The 22901-nt window shown below is 43.8% G+C and overlaps 1 protein-coding gene across 3 annotated transcripts in view; it reads right to left on the bottom strand.

Annotated features, from left to right (window-relative positions):
* Window positions 1-1342: 1342 nt before the first annotated feature.
* The window catches only part of map3k13 (mitogen-activated protein kinase kinase kinase 13), a 30582-nt gene continuing 9023 nt past the window's right edge, over window positions 1343-22901 (bottom strand). The window contains exons 2-15 of one of the 3 annotated variants that reach the window (XM_075479797.1): window positions 21880-21949; window positions 11535-12235; window positions 10564-10747; window positions 10215-10406; window positions 9256-9414; window positions 8931-9089; window positions 8692-8800; window positions 8405-8514; window positions 8173-8289; window positions 7531-7674; window positions 5726-6479; window positions 5555-5625; window positions 5075-5366; window positions 1343-4522 (exon numbers count right to left, since the gene is read on the bottom strand). In XM_075479797.1, the coding sequence (XP_075335912.1) occupies window positions 4421-4522; window positions 5075-5366; window positions 5555-5625; window positions 5726-6479; window positions 7531-7674; window positions 8173-8289; window positions 8405-8514; window positions 8692-8800; window positions 8931-9089; window positions 9256-9414; window positions 10215-10406; window positions 10564-10747; window positions 11535-12168 (3027 nt within the window). In that variant the 5' untranslated portion in view covers window positions 12169-12235; window positions 21880-21949 and the 3' untranslated portion in view covers window positions 1343-4420. Of the gene's footprint in view, window positions 4523-5074; window positions 5367-5554; window positions 5626-5725; window positions 6480-7530; window positions 7675-8172; window positions 8290-8404; window positions 8515-8691; window positions 8801-8930; window positions 9090-9255; window positions 9415-10214; window positions 10407-10563; window positions 10748-11534; window positions 12236-19712; window positions 19869-21879; window positions 21950-22901 lie in introns of those variants that run through there. The other 2 variants (XM_075479798.1, XM_075479799.1) reach the window with 2 other exon arrangements.

Raw genomic sequence — 22901 nt, forward strand, 5'->3', positions numbered from 1 at the left:
TTTTCCCAACAGTGGAACTATGTCAAGCATGCCAAGTAAAGGTCCAAATCACAGTTTTAACACTCAACGATCCACAAATAAAACATAGTGGTACGCATCAAACTATTGATACCTAAATAAAATCATAAGCATTTGCAGCTTTTACCATAAAAACAAATAAAACAAACAAACAAACAAAAAAAACAATGGACAGCAGTACAAAAGTGAGTGAAATACAGCATGAATAAGTATATTCAGGCAAACCTGATTGTCAGCTTTCTACAAAGCCCTGACACCCTTCATACTGATACAGATACTAAAGAATTGGGGTGACGTCAGGTGTCACCTATCTGTTACAATGCAGTTGTGATCGTGTACCCAGGCAGTTTCACAATCATTCAGACCAAGAATCATGGGACCAAAACCAATCAGATGTTTTCAAGTAGGTAAACAACTCACAAGGGACATCAAGGCCCTCTGGATGGGTGAATGTGTTAATGACACACGAGTTAATCAACTCTCAGGCCGTGAATACTCCAACAACATTTAAACTGAAACTCCCCACCACCAGTCAGTTAGAGCTGAGGAAACCTTTTGTAAAAGAGGTAAAACATCTGTGTACCCAAGGAAAGACTTCCAGCTGCATACTTCAAATGCAGCTGTATGCATACTGCATACTCTATACTTAAGAACTAAGGATCATCACAGAGATATATAAAGCAGGTAAAATGCAACATGACCAATGAGACCCTAAACAACCAAGCAGAGACCGAACATGGCCACAAATAGATTAAAAAGTAACCAAAATGACGTATATAAACCATGTAAATCTTTACATATGCACAGCCGAGGGCAAATACACACACAAAGATTTTTTCAGCAGAGAAAAGGGACAAATCAACTGTCTATGCCCAAGTTTAATTTCTTTTTTTCAAAGTTACATACCCTATGACGCAATGTAATTGCCGGTGTGTAACAGACAACTGTTGTGTGTCTGAGAAATTAAACGTTTTAATCATCCCGAGAGGATTTCATATAGAGTTAAGAAATTATTTCAGGGGGATTAAATAGGGATTCAGCAATCTTCCACCAATTTCAAGGCGGTGATCATGTTATCCAGCCACATACATGTTTATGTATTTGGCAGACGCTTTTATCCAAAGTGATTTGCAGGTAGGCAGGTAAGGTAAAGGGGTCTTGCCTAAGGACCCATACTGGAGGTAGTACCTTTCATGCAGGGGATTTGAACCCATGTCACCTACATGAGAGGTGGCAATTTTACCACTACACCATCCAAATGTTTAAAAGTACATCAAACAAAGACCTTCGAGGTAACAAATGAGACGGACCACAGTTTTGGGTACAGTACAGCAGCATTTATTCCATGCAGTTGTTTGCTCTGATTTTATTCTCCCATTGCACTGTACACTGGATAATACAGGAAACTGACAGGATTGGTTGATCATAATGCCATTCAACAGGAAAAGGAGTTGGAAATATGAGTTACAAAGAAACAGATGTTTGATACATAAGATGATGTCCACAGTTAGAGAAACGATTTCAGAAATTCAGGTATAAGTAATTGTTGTTGTTTTTTTAATTAAAAATGAAGGAAGGGATCACTGCAGAAGTATAGAAATCGGCTTCACACGTGCCCACAGGCTTCACATCTCATTCACCCTGCTGTGGCAGCACCGACTCCTAACAGCCTGTGGTGAGATGAAAAAGCCTTAAGAACACTTGATGTTGCTAACTCTGTATGTGCCCTAATTTAATACCTCAACTGCAATGAGAATCTAAACGATGAATGGTCCCCCGCAGGGTCAAATGATATGACAATGCTTTTGTTCCACCATACAAATACTGTCCTCTTCCCACACCAATTCATTGTGCTTCCTTTTACATAATACTTCTCAGGCAAAAACTGTTGGTCATGACATTTCTGAAGCTGCCTGAAATTATAAAGAACACTACTCCTGACCAATCATTTCAAATAAATTAATTCAACAATCATGTAGGCCAGCTACAAAAGAAAGAAAACATTTTTAAAAAAAGGAGAAAAAAAATCAAAATTAAATTAAAATCTCACAACAATCGTACTTCACAGGATGAATGCCAGAAGGACAGTGTTATTAAAAGCTTGATCAGACCACCCAGTCATTAAATTACACAAGGTTATTTCACATATATACGTAAACAAGAGTGAAGAAGGTAGAGGGGACGCTTTGGAAAAGCTGCCCCCGTTTCCAGGAGCAGCCTTTTCAGAGCTCTCAAGCAAGCTGTAATTTGTCCATCGGTACAAATTTTAGATTCACCTTGTGCCGCTTGCTTTTCTGAGTCACACCCCCGCCCCCCCCCTTTTAGTGTTCAATACTGATGTAAGAATTTCCTGCTCGTTTTCAACCCGTCGGCTGGTCATAAGAGCCGTGCGATACATTAACGAGAGAAGACAAAAAACGTGTCACATTACATTTACAGACGTTTATATACAGGATTAACACTGTGATGAGGTTGCTGAAAACCCAGAGCAGCTTCGTGCTCCGTGGCCTTGTCACTGGCTTATGTTCCTCACGCAGAATCTCAGCCTCACACGCACTTGAGCTGACATTGCGACATTGTTATTGTTAAATTCAACCCTGGCTGACGAGATCAGTAAGGTGGGTGACAAAAAGGGATTAGACAATTAAAAAAAAAAAAAAAGCTCTCGCAGATGCAGTGTCCCTCTTCAAAGACAAGCAGATGAAAAAAATAGTTATATTGCTGGGATTCTAAGATTCACTTGATCACAGGGAGGATGAAAGTGAAATTACATTGGATAGAAAAAAAGGGGGGATTAGGCCAGGAATTTACATATTTGCAAGGCAAAATAAGTCTGTGTAACTGTCACCATCTAGTGGCTGTTGATATATTGCTTTCAAACAGCAACACAAAACCTGAGCATCATACCCAACAAAGGCAAGTTCACAAAAAAAAAAATGGGACAAATTCAAAATAAAGCCACTTGATGCTTTTCTCTAGCCAACAGCCACTGTGGCTGTGTCTAGCCAGCTAGACATCCCCCATCCTGAGCAAGCCCCTCCTTTCTCCCCTGAGAGTCAACCTACTGTATATTATTGCTGTTCTATTTACTACAGCACAGACAATGTTTAGACTTTTTGGACACTTTGTACCAGACAGTATAAATTACCCTGCTAGAAAATGGTATATGGAACTCGCAGCACCGAGTGATTTTTAAGAAAAGGGACACTGCACCTGGATTGGAACTAAATCATCTACATGTCCGTTACAACGACAAAGGGTTGAACATCAAGGCTTTGTTAAATATTCCTGCACGGTCCATACAAGTGCCACTTGAAGAACTTTCCTTCATACAACAATTGGTCCAGTTTCACAGTCCTTGAACAATCCTGAGATGAGACTTGAAACTGTAATGTCTAACGATGCGGAAGGAGCTTAGAGTTCACATACGCGCGCGCACACACACACACACACTGAACTCACTCAACGACTCTGGTTGTGACATCTGATTGCTGATGACGTGTCTTAAAGAGAAGGATGAGAAGAGAGGAAGATCTTTTTTTTTCTTCTAGTTTTTAGCTGTCAGTGGAGTCTTCATCTGTGCTGCTCTGCTAGCTTGTCCGCTTCATGCAGTCTTCGGGCAGCTTTTTGCATTTTTGCGAGCCGCGCAGGCATGCTTTGACAGCTATGTGGGGATCCTGATGACGACACGCATACTGCAGGTTAAGGAAGGATGGGGGAGTCCGGCTGCGAACCGGGCTGTTCATGCTGGTGTTCATAATATTCCCACAGTGAGGACAGGATGGAAGGGGAGAAGGTGGGGTTACCGGGTCTCTGCGTTGTAAACTTATATGAACCAGGTTTGTCAAACTGCAGTAAGAGAGATTGCTTGTTTTTTTGCGGATTCTCCTCAAAGTGAGATGCTGAACACGACTGCAGCCAGATAAAGGCTCGTAGTGATGCACGTCTATTGCAGTTATGCAATTCCCCACTGCCAGCTGTAAGTCTCAGATACAGAAGTGCTGCAACACGTTCTCTCTCTCGTCGTCATCTCCACCCTGAAGTCATAGTCTCGCTCTATTTTTTATTTTTTTTCCTCTGCTCAGATCAGAGAATTTACAGAGGTCCTGAATTTCACTTCAAAACAAAAATAAATTAAGAATGTTAAACTATCTACTGTACATTATCATTCAAAAGGGGAATCCCTGCCATGGGTTGCCTGGATGCAGTGCTAGATCAGAGGCAGTGGGGTTTCATTAAGGGTGGGGTTTGGGTGGAGGGGATAATTCAGGGAGTTTGCCTTGGGGAGATCTTAGTTTACAATGTTGTCCTCTTATTGCTGTGTTTTCTATGAAGCCTCAAAATTGGTACGCGGGACATGGCGGCCTCCAGGCAAAAACAGAGCCGCACCACGCAGCGAGATTCACCACGAGGATGGAGCCCCGACTTTGTTGTTTCTAATGGTGGCATCAGAGCACTCTGCCTCTGACGTATCACAGTCCGAGTCCCCGAACTGCAGCGGGTTCTGATGGCAAAAGGAGAAAACACAGTGAAACGTTACATCCATCGTCAGGAGTGGTATTAAAATGCAAGAAAAAATGTATAAGAATTAAAAATAAGCTTCTGTCCATACTTATGTGCTTTTTTTTTTTTTTTTTTAATTTTGTGATAAATAAAAACAACGTAGCCCAAAGGTAGTTGGTCTTGTTAGATTATATGTACATAGATTATTTATTGCATCGTTAGGAAGATAACTTTACGGATATCACAGTGTTGATAAGAAACTTAGCCTTTGAGCCATCTTTAACTAGATGCAAACGATTCACCTTTGTACAAGTTTCTTTTGCATCATCTACTCTTATCTAGATTTCATAAAGTTAGTCTTTCTTAAGACTTTAACTGCATACACAGCCAAATAGGCCTACTTCAAGCCCAATCAGGTTCCTATGTGGAAAAATGAGCAAATAAATCTGACAGGTCCTTTTTAAGTGTTTCTAGGAAATTGGAACTTTTCCCCGAGCTGAATTAAAGCGGAGTTAAAGCGATGGACCGACTGAATGAAGGAAATTTCACTGACCTCATAGCTGTGTTCGTCTGAGCAAAGTTTTCCCAACGAGATCTGTGTCTTCACCCTGCGCACAGCACACTCCTTGTCGGAGAGGCCGTCTGACTGGGTGGAGATGTCAATAGGGATGTCTGGTGTGTGTGACAGCAGTTCATCCAGGTGCTCCTCCTGACTGGCACTAAGCCTCTCCAGGGGTCCGCTGTGTGAGTGGTCACTGGTATTTCCCTCCTCGCCGTCAGACACTGACAGGTTCTCTGAGCTGAAGGTGGAGTAGGACTGGAAGCTGCTCATACAGCGATGAGGTCTGTGATGAGGCAGAATATTTCATGAATTCAGTGCTACTGAGAGTGAGTCATACTTGCTTCGCTATATTTGGAACTTAGACATAATTTGGTTCAGATGTGGAAAAGATCATTATATTTTTGACTTAAGACTGTTATCACACACTAAAAAGGACAAATTTGCAAACTAAATGACCTAAATGAATTTTACCTCGGTCTCCTTGGAAATTCGACTTCACTATCCACCTCTCCCTCTTCCTCTTCAGATGACTCATCACCACCCTGCAAGAGCAGCAATAAGGGCTGTCAATCGACAAGAAAGTTTCCTAAACACAAACGGCGACCACACATCCACTGGTTTACAGCTGTAAGCAGCGCTCACCTTCCTGAGTGGCCTGAGGGTGCGGGGTAGAGCAGAGGGCAGGGTGTGTGTCTGCTGGCTTGGATCATGCTCCGGTGGTTCAGCCTTCTTTGTGCCCTCTCCATCTGCAATTTCAATCTTATTGGGTGCCCCTGAAGAAGACTGGGTGCTTTCTTGGGTGTTGCGAAGCGAGTAGTGCGGCAACTCTGGGTGGCTTAGCGTGGGAGGGGTCTCCTGACAGTGAAGGCAGCCGGGGAAGGGGTGAGCCTGGCAGCAGGGACATAAAGAACCAGCACCTGACATGGGATTGGCGCCGGTGGACGTAGTCTGCTGTCGCGTGTCTGCATCCATAGCTGTGGAAATGAGGTCAGGGCTGGAGCCGGAAACGCGCCGCTGCAGGTGGTCAGTCTGAGGGCTGCGGAGTGCAGCAGCGGGGCCAAAGTACCGCAGGTTGTTGGCACAGTTGACGACGGCCTCCTCGCGGCCCTTCAAGGGGAGAAACTGCCCATCAGCCTGTGGATGGTGATGATGGTGGTGGTGATGGTGGAACTGCTGGTCCTGCAAAGACTGAGTGTCTTCCAGTGCCCCAACAACAGGCTTCAGCACGGCGTTGAACTCGCTGTGGCTCCCTTTGCTGTTTGCGCGGCGGTGGCGAGGCTTGCTTCTGTAGCGGGTTTTGCCGGGGGGTGTGGAGACCTTCGGGCTGGCTGACAGTGGTGAGGGGGAGGGGAGAGAGTCAACGCTGGGGATGCCATCGGAGCGCAGCAAGTCCGGCCTGAAAGAAATACACTTTGTCTTCACGTGGAAATTTTCAATTAGATACAATAACTGATGCGTATTACACTGGGAAGTGTTGCTGGATACATTTGGAGGCCCTAAAAGGCAAGTGAGAGAACCTTTAACGTTTTTCCCTTTTCCGTGATCTGTTTTCTAAGTTTGATCCCAAAAGCATTTCTTCTCCTGACATTGACTTTCGATCAGGTGAAAACTAGAAAAAACAGCTTGTAGAAAACAATATAATCCAGATGAAATATATAAATAATTTGTGTTTCTTGTATAAAGCAGGTGAAAAAAGGGAACTAAGTTCAAAGAAATTGTGTGCTTCAAGTTTAACGGCCGTCCTCGGGAGCATGGTCATACTTAGGAAACATTGATTTACAATATCTCAACATTATTGGCCTTTGATTAAATTTTCAGAACTTAATACTACAGGGTCTTTACTTTTTGGTCACAATAACACAAAGGAGTTGGTTGTCTTTTGCTTAAATAGAAGACAAATAGTCTTCCTTGAACCTACATTCAAGTTAAGCACTTCCGATCAACTTTAAAGTTTTCTGGGACGTCATAAATCCAAAACAGACAATGTCCAAGAAAAACATAACTGCAGTCATGACTATAGCCCTCTTAAATAAAATCATTTAGAACTGAGCGCCTTCTATACATGGCACGGACACTGCCACATGTTGCATCCAATCTTAATGGGTTAATGACTTGGACAAAAGTTTCTTCTTTATGTCTTTGCACCTGCCAGCATGAAACAGCCACCACTTTCTCTCACTAGAATAGATTTCTGGCCAAAGGAAAGACGAGAAAGTAATGTTACACAGCTTACCGAAATAATTGATGTACTTTCTGCTTCGGGTGCGAGCAGAAATGAAAAACTTGTACGCTTTTGATTGTGTTTAGAACTTTGGGCGGTGCTTTCACGAGTCCCCATATTTGACTGTCCTCCAAAGCCGTCATGACATTTAGAATTGCACACAAATGCAAACAGATTCAGAATGTTTGCAACAGGGATTAAAAGGTCGTATAGCTGAAGTTCAGACCTTTTGGCAGAAGGCATTCCAGGTTTGTGGGAGATGCTTCCTTTTTTCTTGATGAGCTTCTCAACGGCATTGGACCTGACGATGGGTCGGACCAGGTGGCGTTTGTAGGTCCCGGGATATTTCTTCTCCACTGCTTGTTCTCTCCTGCAGAAATGGCAAAATTATTTTGGTTTATTATGATGGCGACAATCATTCTCATTCACCTTTAAAGAGGTTACTCAAGCCACGTCTCGACAAATCAAGCATCTGCATATCTCTGAAACAGACGCATGGTAAAGTAAATACTGTGACCTCACTGTTGTTTATTTTTCCTTTTTCTGAGAAAAAAAACAAAAAAATAGGACGCGTAACAAAATTCTGAGGAGTAATGAAAAAAGAATAGGTTTAAAAAAACCTATGATGTGACAAAATGAAACTAAATAGAGTATCTAATTGAAAAAAGACCAATATTTCCTGTTAAAAGTGAATCAAAACAAACTTTCAGCTGTGTTGCAAATGATCTAGAAATAAAATATTTGTCACTGGAAGACTCTTTTTGAAGGAGGAAACACTAGTACAGTCCGGTAAATTCAGCTAAAGAGGAAATGAGAAGGATTTCAGTTAAGGAAAGCAATGTCTGCTGTAATGAATGTGTCTACATACTTCATAAGTTCTTTCTCTCTGACTTCCAGCTGCAGCATAATGGCGCTGAGCTCCATGTAGAGGTTGTTGGCTCTTTCCAGCTTCCTCTCATAGTGCTCCCTGATGTCCAGTGCATGCCTGAGGGTTCGATAAAAAAGTCGCCAAATTAAATTCAACAACGCGTCTCATCAGCTTCTATCAACAGAAAACATGCTTACTATCACCTTCTTCAACCCTCTCTTTGCTAACACACCTGAGTTCGTCCCTCCTGCGTCGGATCAGCTCCTCGTCCAGCCTGTGGATGCACGTGCCTTCACTTTTGATCTTCTCGAAATGCTTCTTTACTTCCTCCCTCCACTCTGCCTGTAATATGGATAGATGTCAGCCTTTTGACTGTCATTGCTATGGCTGAGAAAGCAATACAATCTCCACAGAAAACATGTAAATAATCACATACCTGAAAAAAACACATATTTAGAAAATAGGTGTATGTGAATAGGTGAAGATGGTTTATTTTTACGTCTCAGTATTACTTCTAACCTGAGACTTGAAGTAGGTCTCCTGAGGAGTTCCTAGAATATCAGCAGAGGCAATGTCGAGATGTAGGAGAATCTGACGGAACGAAGGTCTATTCCTGGGCTTGCCTTGCCTGCAAGAAATGGTTCGATGTAGAAGTAAAGGAATTAGGATGTATCCATATATACAAACACAGCACTAAACCAACTTAAGAACAACATCCAAACCGAAGTGGCTGCTTTTAATATCTGGTCCACACTCACCATGTTTGCTTCATAAGAATCTTAAACCCATCAGGGCAGGTGGAGGGGACAGGAAGGTGAAGACTGTTGCTTCCGACACCCCAAATGATGGCAGAGGAGTCTACATCTTTGTAGGGAATCTCTCCTGTGAGCAGTTCCCATAACACGACTCCAAATGACCTGCATTAGGTTAGGACAGACAGATCTAATCACAATAATATCATCACCAGAGAGATGACTCATATTTCTCAGTTTCACCTATGATGCCTAAACACCAAGCCGCACGTTCAATGCATTTCTTGATAAATGATTAATCATTTTTAATGAATGGTATGTTACTACTCACCAGATGTCTACTTTTTCAGACACAGGCTCGTTTCTTATCACCTCCGGGGCCATCCATGCCACCGTACCCGCAAATGACATCTTTGTGCTTTTGTCGCTGAGCTCTTTGGATGTTCCAAAGTCAGAAATTTTCACAGTGTCGTTGTGGGTGACCAAAACACTGAAGCGCACACAGAAAATAACAGCTCGTTAGCATTATGATCAGTGTAGTTTGATTTAGAGGCAGCCAAAGCCCACAGGCATTTAAAGCTTGCCAGGATAGCAGATTCAGTCTGATGTTGAACTTTCTCTACTGATTTTTTACTGTATTTCTCTTTTTTTTGTGGCACACTCCACTGTTTTTACAGACACACGCGTTTCTGAATCACCCCATTAGCCGAATGAGACTGACCTTTCCAGCACATTCAGCCTGCTATCATTCTGCTGACAAACATAGTGTTCGGCGGTGCTGCTGCAGCATGATTATATTGATTAGAGAGACAGTGCTACAGAGAGTGGACTGCAGAGACAAGAAGAGCAGGATGAAAAAGAACACTCTGTCTTACTCTTACATTAAGACAACTAGCTTTTATTAGCTCTACGGATGGCAATTGAGGTAATTTTGTCCTATCCGGAGCTGAAAGGATAAATTGTTGGTCCAAGGCGACTTAAATAAAACTGCTGAGCTCGTTCACTCAGCTTTACAGATCAGCTTGAAGAGCGTGACCACGGCTTCCATGTGCTGCGGAATAACAGTCATGCCCCAGGAAAGTATACATACTTTCCCAATGCTCGAGAGAAAATAACTTTGCTTTACATGTTGCAACGCTTTCAATGTAGTCATATTTCTGCATTTATCTGAGGATCTGATTGTCCAGCTGTCAAGGTGAAACAAAGTTTGTGTACAGAGTAAGAATTTCAAAGAACTGAAGAAAGTCTTCCATATTCCCATCTGACAATACTAGCAGAAGTGCTTCTCACTTGGGAGACTTGAGATCTCTGTGGATGATCTTGTGCAGGTGTAGGTAGTTCATGCCGCTGGCAATGCCGGAGGCCCAGTCCACCAGCAGCCTGGGGGTCACTTTCCTCCCTGCCCTCAGCACTTCATACAGCTGACCTTGGGCACAGTACTCCATGATGATGCAGTAACAAGGCGCCTGGGTGCACACACCCCTGGGAGAAATTAAGACACACACAATAAATGTTTGTAGACCATGAGACAAACCAAATATCTGTCAACAATGTACTCTCCCACGGAGCTCTATAAACTAACAACAAATCCCAGGTAACACTCAAAGGGAAGTGCTTGTAGACTTGCTTGTAGACTTACTTGAAGCTGATGATGTTGGGATGCTTGAGTTTTCGCAGGGGTTTAATGTCAGTCTCTTTCTGCTCTCGCACCTTCTTGATGGCGACCTCCTCAGAGCGGAACTTGCCCAAGAAGACGGCTCCCTGAGCACCGCTGCCAAGCCACTGCAGCTCTGAAATCTCCTCAAATGGAACCTCCCACATGTCTGCAATCATGTGAAATGCATTTTGTCACTGTGATAACTTCACCCTGTTCCTTGTGTTGATCATCGTCCAAACATGCATCCATGTATCTATCCACTGTGGTGTCACTTTTGCTCCGTAAGAGGAACAAGCTTTTTTGCCAACCACTCTTAGGCCTAAATGGCAGATATAAAGGTACAACACAAAAGACTACAAGCACAAGGAAATGTCAACATGCCTGGCTCTCTATTAGGGTAAAAATATCTGCCTAAAAGGATACCTACAGATGATGAACTTACATGTCATTTCCTGACCAACAAAAGCTGTTTTGTTTTTTTAAATCTTACATTTCTTAACATAAGTTCTACACAATCATCTATAAACGACTTAGATATTCAATGAGCTATTCATGCTGGTTAATCTTCGTTACATGCTTTTGGAAACAGTGGTGAAGAGAAGCTATGCTGCCTTGACTTGAAGCCCACTGCAGGGCTGACCAACAGCAAGGCCCAGCTCAGTTGAGTTTGACCTAGGATCATATCCTGTAGCCTCTGTCAAGCCTGACCAAGCAGCCCAGCAGCAAGGTGAATCTACCTTTACCATGACCTCAATTCAAGCTGACAGCTGTGCAGTCTCACTCCCAACAGTAATGCGCTCAAGCTAGAATGAATATTCAATTACAGTGTCGGAGTACATTCAGGGAAACAGGAGGGAATCTTTTGTTTGTTTCTTAGAAGTCTTAGAGATAACACACACTGGATTTAGTTTATTAGACAGATTGGATGACGAAAGATGCAACCCAGAGCTTACCTTGCTGTTGCAGCTTGTATTCTGTTGAGTAGGTCTTCCCAATAATGTTCCAGACAGGACGAAGACAACCAAATAGCCCCTCTAAGAAGCCTCCCGACCCAGGCCCTGCTCTTTGAAAGTGGAGTTTGATGTCATCAGGGTGATGCGGGTGACTTGGTCTTCCCTCCCCACCGTGGTCCACGGGACAGTCTCCCTCTCCCATTTGCTCATCCATGCCGCTGACACATCCGCCGTGCTCGCAGGATGCTGGTGACACTGCTTCGTCCGGATCCTGTTCCTGTAGCTGAAGAACGCTGTTGTCAAAGTGTCCGCCTTCGCTCCGAGTCGAGTCCACGCTCAAGGCCACGTTTGCTGGGCTGATACCCCCCAACACTGAGTCCTCATCCTGGCCTGGCGTCGGCAAAGGAACGGGCAAGTGTGTTGGAGGGGCGAGGTCTGTGATAATCTGAGGAGGTAAATTGGAGGGAGGGGCCTGAGGAGGCAGGGGTTGGGAGTTGGGCGAGTTGGATTTCTTCATGGCATCCCCAACCACGGTGAGTTTGAGCTCCTCTTTCAGCTTTCCCACCAACAAACTAGGGCAGGAAGTCCATGACAGCACCTCTGGGGAGCTACCCATGGTGTCGTGCATGTGCATGGGCAGCCCAGTGACAATGGGAGGGATGCGTCCTAACGCACTGGTTTGTCTGAATGCTTAAAATCACCTGCAGAATGGGAAGGCCGAGAAGAGAGAAGAAAGAGAGAGGCATTAATAAGAAGTAATAAAAAAAATTAAAAAGTACACATTAACATTAAAAGCTAAGTGGAATCCATTTAGATGGCTGTACTGTGGTCACTTTTAATGAAAAACGGACACGATTACAACTGTTGTCACGAAGGGACCTCATCACTTCCACAAACTGAAACGCAATCTTCTTATTTCCTCTCATAGATGTGGAAACAAGAGGGATTACATTAATGATTGTTATTCTAAGCAATGGAGTGCAAACACTGCAGAGTGGAGGATGTCAAACGGGCTTCAAATCAGTGCATGAGAGACAAAATTACTTTGCAGAGTAAAGGTAACTAATGCAATTCTGGGAAACTTATGGCAAACAGTTGGACTAAACCACACACATGCACTCACACAAACACACAACTTTTTTTTTAATTCTTTTCTATCATCTCTGTCAAGCAGTAACACTGTGGAAGGGATTAAAGGTTGTGCTGTGTATTAGGAGGCCTGAGAGCGAGACATCTGGCACACACAGTCCATTATGCCTGCTGAACCAAGGCGGCAGCAAAAACACGTCTGCAGCAGAAAATATGTGGGTTTCCTTCTTCAACATCTTAGTCTCTTAGTTACACAAAACACTGCTGAGCCAGTTTCAGTGAAAGGACATAAAAACAATCCTCTACCACAGCACGTACTATTCTGTATTGTGACACTGTTATTGGTTTATTCACAGTAAGGGTGTCGGAGAAGAGTCTGTTCGGATAATCCATGAGATTAAAATCTTCTAGATTTAACCAGAGGAAATAATCCCACTTATTAAAACATTTGAAATAAATGCAGGATGTCAAAAGGAAAGTTCCTCAAGTCTATTGATATATGTATAGACAATCTTAAGGGCTGCACAAACATAGTCGAGACTACTGTCCACAACAACCTGAAACAAAAACACGGATGAGCAACCACAGCAAGAGAGTTCAGTCCGCCTCGAATGTTCACCTGTAGTGAAATATTACACATGGATGAACAAGGATAATGAGGTTTAACAAAATAATCATAATAAACTCAAGCTCCACCTTCTGGCTCACGTCTCAGAGTCTTTATGAGAAATATGCTCAGGTGTCATCAGGCAAACCAGGAGAGGAAGTGTGATCACGTGATAACATAAAGACTGTGAAATCAACCTCAACGCTCACAAAGAGCTCATAAGCTCATTTAGTCATGCATACCGAACCCTCAAAACTAATAAACTTCACGTTCACCGCCGGCGAAAGGTCTGCGTGACGTGTGATTATAGAAATAGTTCATCACAAATAGGCTGAATGTGAACAGCAGCGGAAAAGTTTTTGATTCATTTTTGTATACCAACATGCAGTGGCCTGAAAGAAAAAAGAAGATATCTTCTAATCCAGTCTTGTTAATATCTTTTAAAAGCTTTAAGCTCAGAGCTGCTAAAAGCAGTAGGTTGTAGTGAGATACTAAAACATGAGAAAAAGTACATGTTGGGGAGCCTTTGAACTGGAATAAATACACTTTTCAGGCTAACATGAGCATTTGTGGCACCAGGACAGTGTATGAATATACATTTCAGTCAAAATAATCCACACTAGTAAGAAATTCTAATAAACTAAATCTCTATTTGTTATACAACTCATTGATATTATTTGTATCACATAGTTAATTAAAAATACATCACACAAGTAAGTAGGAAAACTGCCACACAGTGCAGCTCTCTCTTACCTAACTTTATAGCCACTTTGATTTAACTTTAATCAAATAATGCATTTGTGTGTGGTGCGTGAGAGGCGTATTGATACACGATGCTGCATGCCAGGGTGTCTTTTTTCCAACACTAACTTGCCAAAAATCAAAACTGCTCAGAGCTTACTCTCACAAGAGCTTCAATTCGCTGCAAATGTGGTACACAGAGCTTTAAGACAAACAGATGGCACTTTATCCAGTCTGACTCGGCTCATTAGCAAATTTTGGCCAAAGAAAGAATCAAGAGTGCACAAAAGCACAAAAGAGTGAATCAATTGCTTTGGAAATCATATGTGCCCCCCCCCTTTCTTTAAGCCCATGAGGACATAACCTCTGCAATCCAATCAAGTTTGAGGGGGCAACGGAAAACAGACAGTTCAGGATGACACGGTAAGAAACAATGTGTACGATCACAAACCAGATATCAAAGTCCTCAGGGGCGGAGACAGAGGGGCAGAGCCGTGAGCTGGCTTGGTGTTACGTGGAAGTTTCATAAACGAGAGGACACTCGTGTTGCCCAGACCAAACACACTTGTTTTATGTTGCCCTGTTAGAGAAAGCTGTGGCATGATGTAATACTGAAGCCAGAGCTTTCTCATAGACTTATCTTTGCGTTGAAAGCCACAACATCCAAAGCGGATGTCGAACCCCATAATGTATACAAACCCTGCATTTCTTATGTTTTTACGATACTTGATTTTGACACGAAGCTGGGGAGAGCAGGAATTGTGCTGATAAAAGTTCCTGATAGGACGCAAACAAGACCTGTTTATAGCCACAACCTATGCATCCAAGGCCACAAGTCCACATGGATGGTGCCTGCATGTTTGTGCAGATGCATGTACTGTATCAGCATGATCCACTGGAGGTAACCTGAGCGCTGTGAGAGTGTGGCAGCTGCCAGGAGCTCATCTATAATGCAGGCCTGTCTCTAAGCAGGCTGCTGAGAGTGCAGGGGAAGGAGAGAATGCTCTCTCAGGTATCCAATAAATCCGTCCCTCCAAAGCAGAGACAAACGAGCTGTGCGAGCACAGTCCCACGCTGTAATTCCACCTCACAAACAATTCTCACAGCTGGGCTTCTGATGCCAGCTGCAGTTGGGTGGACGTGGTCGGTGAGGCCGCAACATGCACACCAAGAGCCAACCGCGTAGGGTTGAAACGCTAAATTTGTCTCCACAGAGCACAACCTGACAGTAAACGCTGTGCCTTTCAACGTCTTGACATCAGGAATAAAAAATTTAAAAAAAGAAACCTCTTCTTCTCTTTCAACAATCTCTAATGGAAGATCTCTATGTGCGCAGACTCCCATGAATAATGTCTGTGCCCGATCAAGAGGGACTGAGGGTTTCATTTACATAGTCATTTATTTACAGGACTTTCCGAAAGGGATCGCAAAAGCATACAAGGACACAATGACCGTCCCACTGATGTTATGAAAGGGTTGGCAAAAAGTGGAAATTTGTTTGGAGGAGAACACAATGCACATATTAAACAAAATGAATGATGTGAAGAAAGAGAGAGAGAGCCAGAAATGAGAGAGACAGAGAGGGAGAAGTTATCAAGGGCTGATCCTTTAATCCCTCTACAAGGCTCTAGAGACATGCTTGTACAAACACAGACCCTGTTCAGTCCTCCCCCTCTATTCATCTTTTTCATATTCAAATTTCTTGCCTCTCTTAAGGTGACTTCACGTCAAGAGCAGATAACACAATGTTAGGGTGTGCACATTGTCAGTTTACAGTTACAGTATCCATTTGATTATTTTAAACTTTTTTTTAAACTTCCTTTATTTAGCCCCGGAAGGTCCGACTGAGATACAAGATCTCCTCTCCCAGGGAGCCGCGGTCATAAAGCCATGCAGCAGTTTTGGCAGTGAAAGATCTTTTCGCTACGGTTATTGTATCACTACGTGTGTGTGTATGTGTGTACACACAGCAGCTGGTGGTGCAGAGGGGGGATCAGGTTCAGTGGACTCACATGCTCACTCACATGCACGCACATACGCCCAGGGCGTGTCTGGCTCGATCCAATAATCCCACTACTCCCAGCAATCCACCGGGGAAAGCAGTTCCTCGTATCACTCCATAAATGCCAGGTTGGTAGTTGTAGCTTTATAAACAGCAGCTGAACCTTCCAGTGAGTGTTAATGTGGGAGCAGAGACACTTTTAACATCAGCAGACGCATAGCATTCATGCTCACCCTGAAACACAGCAGCAGCAGTGTAATCTGTGTCTCCATCACTCTGCTCCTCATTAAGAGAAGCCCCGCTGGGACCCACAGTGGGAACCTCCTTTCAGGTGACAGCTGCGTCTCCAACAAAGAACCAATTTAGCCTCGATCCCACCTCATCATTCACACGTTACCATGTCAACACAGCATCCATCCTGACCTTATGCTAGTAGTCACACTCAATCTCATTCAGCACTCAGGTCTGGAGAGGCCAAAAGACTGGAGGCCGTCACACAGGCAGAGCACAACAGTTTTTTCTGTTTAAATGACAACAATAATGTAGCCTTAATATTGTGGAGTAATGTCTTTTACACTTGCAAAATAAGAGAGGTAAATATCTCAGACATTTTCAGACATTATGCCAAACTTTCAGATAATCTGACTAAGGCAGACAGACTGCAGCACAGAGAACCAGAGTTACGTCTTTTTCACTCAGTCTGGCGACATCATTTCTGGGAGGAGAGATAAATATCTGTGCCAGAACCTTTCCATCCCTCCTGACCTCCTCTCTTGAAACAAACAAGGTGAAAAGCAGATGGTGAGAGCAGGGGCTGGCCACCACTGAGCATGTGAGAGTCGGTTATTCTGGGTGATAGTTGAACAGCTGAACTCTGATATCTGTAATCGTTCCCCCAGTCATCACAGACTATGGACTTTCATGGCCAGTGTTCGCTATGTGTGCAAACAATATTTCAAAACAGAATCTGCAAACATGACATTCACAGATGTCTTTGTTTTTGCTGGTGCCTTTGTTATCGCTGAAGCAGACAAAACTAGAAGATATTTAGCTAAGAATATCAAAGAGAGAAATCTAAAAAAATGTGATTCTGCTGATTCTGTATGTGGGTCAGTGTCTAAACGAGCTTTCTCCCTCTACCATTGCCACGAGTCCTGCCAGAGGGGACTGGACAGCCTGATGTAGGTGGATGAAAGTAATCTTCTGCTGGTGTGGGGGACAGCAGTAGTGGGGAAAATAAACCAAATCTGGCAAAGCATTCAGGCATCTGCCATCTCACAGCTGACAACTCCCTATAATCCTTTTTTTCCATCATATTTTGATTCCCTGTGATGATTCACCTAGGCCGACTTAAATATCCAGTGATGGCTAGAAAAGAAAGCAAGTCACAGAGCAATAATCATTGCCTGTCTACCTGCCAGTTTAGGGTTTGACTGGTCCTGCTGGGAAAATAGAAACAAGGTCAAAGCTGTGGCTGCAGCCACAGGGAAAGTGCCAGGTGGGACTGTGTGCTGTACGGGGTGTTTGTTGTGGAGACTGGATTATGTCTGAGAGAGGATGAGAGCAGACAAGTTAGGTGCGTGAATGAAACTGCCAGATAGGGCTGACGGGAGAGCTCTGCATCAAAGAGTGAGTAAAACCAGTTTGTCAGGGAGTTTAACGAACTAAGTTCACACTCCCGAAGGAAACCACCAAATGTCAGATACAGAGAGGCAGTGAATCATTAGCACTCCAAACACACACATAACTTGTGCCTCAAATAGCCTCAGCTGGTACCAGCCAGAATCGGAGAAAATAAATAACTAAGGAAATAGTGTGCGCCACAGACACGTCACACACTCTTCCCTCCAGCTTCATTCCCCTGCCTCTCAGAGAGGCTGCAATCAGTGCTGCAACCAGGGCACACAGGCTAAAAATCTGCAACCATCATCCACAAGAAATCAGCCTATTTGAATCAAGCTGATTCTTTGCTTCTGGTGATGCCGCACAAAACAGCTTTATAGAGCTTTATTTATGAATCCTGACCAGATCTGTCTGGATACATGATGAATTAAGCTAGACAAAACATGAAGGTGGAGCCAAGGAGATGTGGAACAAGAACAAGCAGATTAGAGTAACAGGGAAGCACAAGGAAGATGCGGAATGAGGACGATATTGAAGACAATGTTCAAGCAGGCAAAAGAAAAACCGAAAGCAGAGAAACATGAATGGGACGCACATAAACAGAGAAGGAGAAGCTGCTACTCTGCAGCTACAGTGGCTGCTTGCGGCACTTTGCTGTACCGACCATTGCTCCAACGGGAAAGACTCCCAAAGTGACAACAAAGGACACAAGAGGAGCCGGCTCCATGTGAACTGGGCCTGTCTGCCCTGCACGACCAGGAGACAGCAGCACACTCTCACATAGACAAACACACATACAACAGAGCGCAACAGAGCAGCTGCTGCCACAACAATTCCCCTTGTGCTCTTTTAATAGGGACTGCCTAACTGGCCCGCCTACAACAAGGAGAGAGACAGACAAACATGCATATTGCAAGAGACTGGCTGTGACTGATACCACAACCAGTCTCTTTTAATGGATGGAATATGGAAATACACAAAGCTCAAGAGAGATTTAAAAGAAAAAAGTGGACCCTCCCAAATGGGAGCCAGTGGGTGTTGGACTTGATGATTTTTCTCCTGCCTAAAGACAGACTATGCCATAGCAGAAAGCCTGCAAATCAATACACATTAGTGGCTACTGTTAGCGCCTGGCCTTGTACTATCCCTACTTGCTCTTAAAAGAGAAAGAAAAAAAAAACAACACAAACACAGCACACATGCAAGCCTCAAAAGTAAACCTAACCCATCAGCATAAGTCAGCCACGATGGAGTCAAACCTCAGAAAGACATTATTATGCTGCAATCTTTTGAAAATGCTCTATGGAAAACGAGGATGGATGGATGGATCTCCCCACTGCTCCACCCCACCTCTTCTTCCTCTCCTCTAAAGCCTGCCTGCTGGATATTCTTCCTGTACAGTTACATAAACATGCTTAGTAGCAGAGGACAGAGGTGGACACACTCTGAGCTTCCCTGCTGCCAAGCAAATTAAGAGATGGATGAGGATGCACAGAGGTGGGAGGAAAGTCAAAGATGATAAAGCGGGCAGAGGGACATAAAAAACGACGGGGTGAATTTAGGTTAAGCAAGAGACTGTGGATAAAAAGTCAGTGTGATTTGCGTTTGTGCACATTCAGAGCTGCTCGTGGCTGTACAGGAAAAACATGTGTGTCCCAGAAAAGCCTGTCATCTCTGACTACCAATCCCCAGAGGGTCCGCTTGATTCATTTGGTTGCATAAATTAAAAGCAGAGGGGGGTGGGGGGGCTGTGTTACCTTACGTACATCTACACCTGTCCTTCAGAGGGCACAGAGATGTACTGCATCAAAAAGCAGCAGCAGCGTCACTGCTGAGCCTAAAATAGCGCCTGCACACACCAACGCACGACTGCTCAACACACTCCTGCAGCACTGCTGAACAAACACCGACATCTGGTTCACATGCAAACAGCACGGATAAAAAACTAAACAAAAGAAGAAAATGACTTTTTGCACACACGTGACGGATACAAAAGATGAACTGCTTATTAGTGGAGACAAATCATAAAAACAAGGAGGAAAAGAAGAGGTACCTCCACATCACACAGCTTCCACTCAGATGAATGACAAAGACACAGCATCAAGAGATTACTCACAAAGGACAGAGCTCAGATTCATGGTCCTCTCTTAGCTCTGAGGCAGGGATGAAGGAAAAAAGATAAAACCCTGGTCAGGATGGCTGAGCTGACGGTCATGAAGCGGGGAAAAACGGCAAGAAAAGCAGGGACAGAGGGACACAGACATTCCTCTAACTCCCGCAGCACCTGTGCTGTGAGTGGGTGGGCGGCATGTATCGTCACCGGGTCGTTAAAGACCTGTACACGTCACGCTTTTCATGAATGGAAGTGTCTGACGCAGCAAGGACGCTGCTTACAGAGCAGATGAGGAGGAGGGAGGATGGGGGCTTCGAGGGCGGCGCTTTCTGAGAGGACTCGGGGGGGGAGGAGCAAAGAGGGATGAAGATGAAAGCAGAGGAGGGGAGATGGAGGAGGGGGGATATATTTCAAAGCGGCACCAGCTGTGCACAGCAGGTTAGGCTGCTGTGGCGTCTCTGTAAGTAGGACAGACAGTTTCTGCACAAGAGAAAATCCCTTTGTACCAAATCGGTAATCGGTTCTGCTCATTTCCAATTGTGACACGACTGTAGGCTGTATACTGCATTGGCTATTTGCATTTCAATGCAACATTAGTGTGTGCAGTCTTTCACTGTGCCTACAGTTCAAAATATCTCGCCTTATGGTCACGTGTGGCGGCACAACAAAATGCACCCTGTGTAGCCCAAGAGTCAAAGCAACAACAGTTTGTCTATAGTTTCAGGATATAGTTAAAAGGAAAGGCAGCAAACGTGAATAGTAAAGTAGGAAAGACAAATATTACACTTGGAACTAATGGGTTTCCTTTAATTAAATACAACAAAAGTCTGATGGCTGGTGTTTTCTCCTCCACCGTCCTCAAAGACAATATACATGGTCGTCATAACACTGGTAAACAGTTTATAAGCAAAACTGATGTCACGATTTACAAAATATGAATCCTGTATATTTGCCATTTTAATAAACAGTGGACCAAAACTAGTGCTGAGTTTGACCTTTGTTGCTAGCTAACTATCTAACAGAGTGCTGAGGCTTTTTACATCACTTTGAAAGCAAACTCTTTAGCATATCATAAACATGACATAATATAGACATGAAAGCAAGTGTCTTTGAACCCTCTTTCCGATTACTTTTCTCTCAATCATTCAGAACCTGTTCCTGTTGTTAAAAGAACTTTTGGGATACAACTGTGATCGTGAATTTTTCGCTTTGACCTTCCATTTTTACCTCCAAGTGTAACTGCGCTCTACAGCTGCATCTTCACTTAGTGAAAAACTAGTGAACATTCAACAGCAATTCTGTTGATGCTGTTCCAAGTCAAATCTCAAATCAAACCAATAATTTGTTAGCCTGGGCGAAAGCCGACTGTTGACTCCGTCAAACAGTCTGGGAAAACCCAAGAGGAATCCGTTTCCATGGAGGGTGGGACCTTACTCAGCAACTTAAATTCATTGGAGTTCCCTTAACCAATCAGTAATGTTTGGAAAGGACGTAGGTTATGCGCGAGGTTCATGCTTGCTCGCGAATCACATTTCCCACATCCGCTTTCATTATACCGGTATCATTTGATAAATCAAACTTTTCCCAAAGACAGTTGGAAGGAGAGCTACGACATCCTTGCCCCTAACAAAATTGACGAGGCATTCCTCTTGCTCTTGTTTTAATTGTGTAATGATCTCCAGAGTTGAGACAACTTCATGGATAGCTTCTAGCGTTCTTCCGTCGCCATGTTTACTTCCGCTGCGGTTGAACTACAATTACATGGACTACAATGGACTCCGCGCGTGAGTTCTGCGTCACCACTCGCAACTGTTTGCTGATTGGCAAAACACCGAGCGAACCGAGGTAGGGGGATTTGGCCAGACTATGTGCGGAGCCAAAATCTTTGGGCGGAAGTACGTAGGATGGCGTCGCCAGGCTAATAATTTGATGTTAAGGGGGTTAAATACAATTGAAATTTGAACATGAAAGGCAACGACAAAAACAATCTAAAGGGCAGAGCCAGAAAGTCTGAAGAAGTGCTCTTTCTTTTCTCCAAAAGGTCATCAGATGTCTCTCACAATCTCTGACTTTTTCCTTTCAGTGTGCTCAAGTCCCCACTTTATTCAGCCTTCTTTTTTTCAGTCTTCAGTTTTCGTGTCTGTGTGAGTGTGGCAGAGCCTGTATTGACCTGTTCGGTGGTTTCTGAGCATCTCAGAGGTCTGCACGGTGGGATCTGGTCTCTGGTTCTTGCTTCTCACCTGCACACAAACACACAGAGCAGGAAAAAAACAGTGAAAGTTAGACTGACAAAAAAGAAAGAGAAAAAAAAATGGTGGCGTGTACGAGGTTGTGGCAAAGTCTGAAACTGACCGTGACAAAAGGAGGGGAAACAAAAAAAAAAAAAGGCTGATTCAGAGGGAGACTTACGGCTGAGAGGAAATGCTTAGGGAACAGATGCTTCCCTAGTGTTCTTGATTCAGGCCCAAACCTCTGGGGAAAACGATGATGGGGTGGGGCAGCAGGAATGTAATGTTGCATGGAGTGTGGGGGGTTGGGATTTTAGGGCAGCATTGTCCAGTCTCTGTCCTCAAGCCACACCCCAGCAGGGGACCCTGCCAGTGGAGGAGGGATGGTATCCCAGAGTGAAGTGGAGGCAGAGGCATTCAAACACTGCCTATAAATGGCGTGAAATGACACTTAAACGAGTCACGGTGCAGATGGCGGTGGATGCTGGCTCTTAGGGGACTGACGATGTCGAATGGTAAGATGTCAGCGGACTGCTGGATCACTTAAAAGTGCACATTTTAGGCATAGCTGAAGCACTTCTTTGACAATGACAAAGAAAAAAAAAAAAAAAAAAAAAGAGGGTGCTCAAGATGAATTGCTATTCTCGCTGTGGCGTTGAAGACAACCCTGCATACACAAAACAGAGCTGGGGAATTCCCAAAAATAGAGCTCCAGTTAAATATTGACAGAGTGAGAGGCATTCAATATCTACAGGAGGGTGAAGCTCTAATACCTGATCTGTTTGCTCAGCGAGAACATCAAGCCCTGCTCTAAAGCTGAAATTCCAAAGTTCAGCCGATCATAAGCCCGTGAGCTCATGTGGAAAAGCACAAACAGCCACACTCAGACACAAGAGGAAAGCCACGGTCAAGTTTTCTTTTTATAGAAAATAAATCTATAGCCACTGCGTGCCAGCTTAGTCAC

The sequence above is a fragment of the Odontesthes bonariensis genome, chromosome 12 (genome assembly GCF_027942865.1).
Source record: "Odontesthes bonariensis isolate fOdoBon6 chromosome 12, fOdoBon6.hap1, whole genome shotgun sequence".
Lineage (NCBI taxonomy): Eukaryota > Metazoa > Chordata > Actinopteri > Atheriniformes > Atherinopsidae > Odontesthes > Odontesthes bonariensis.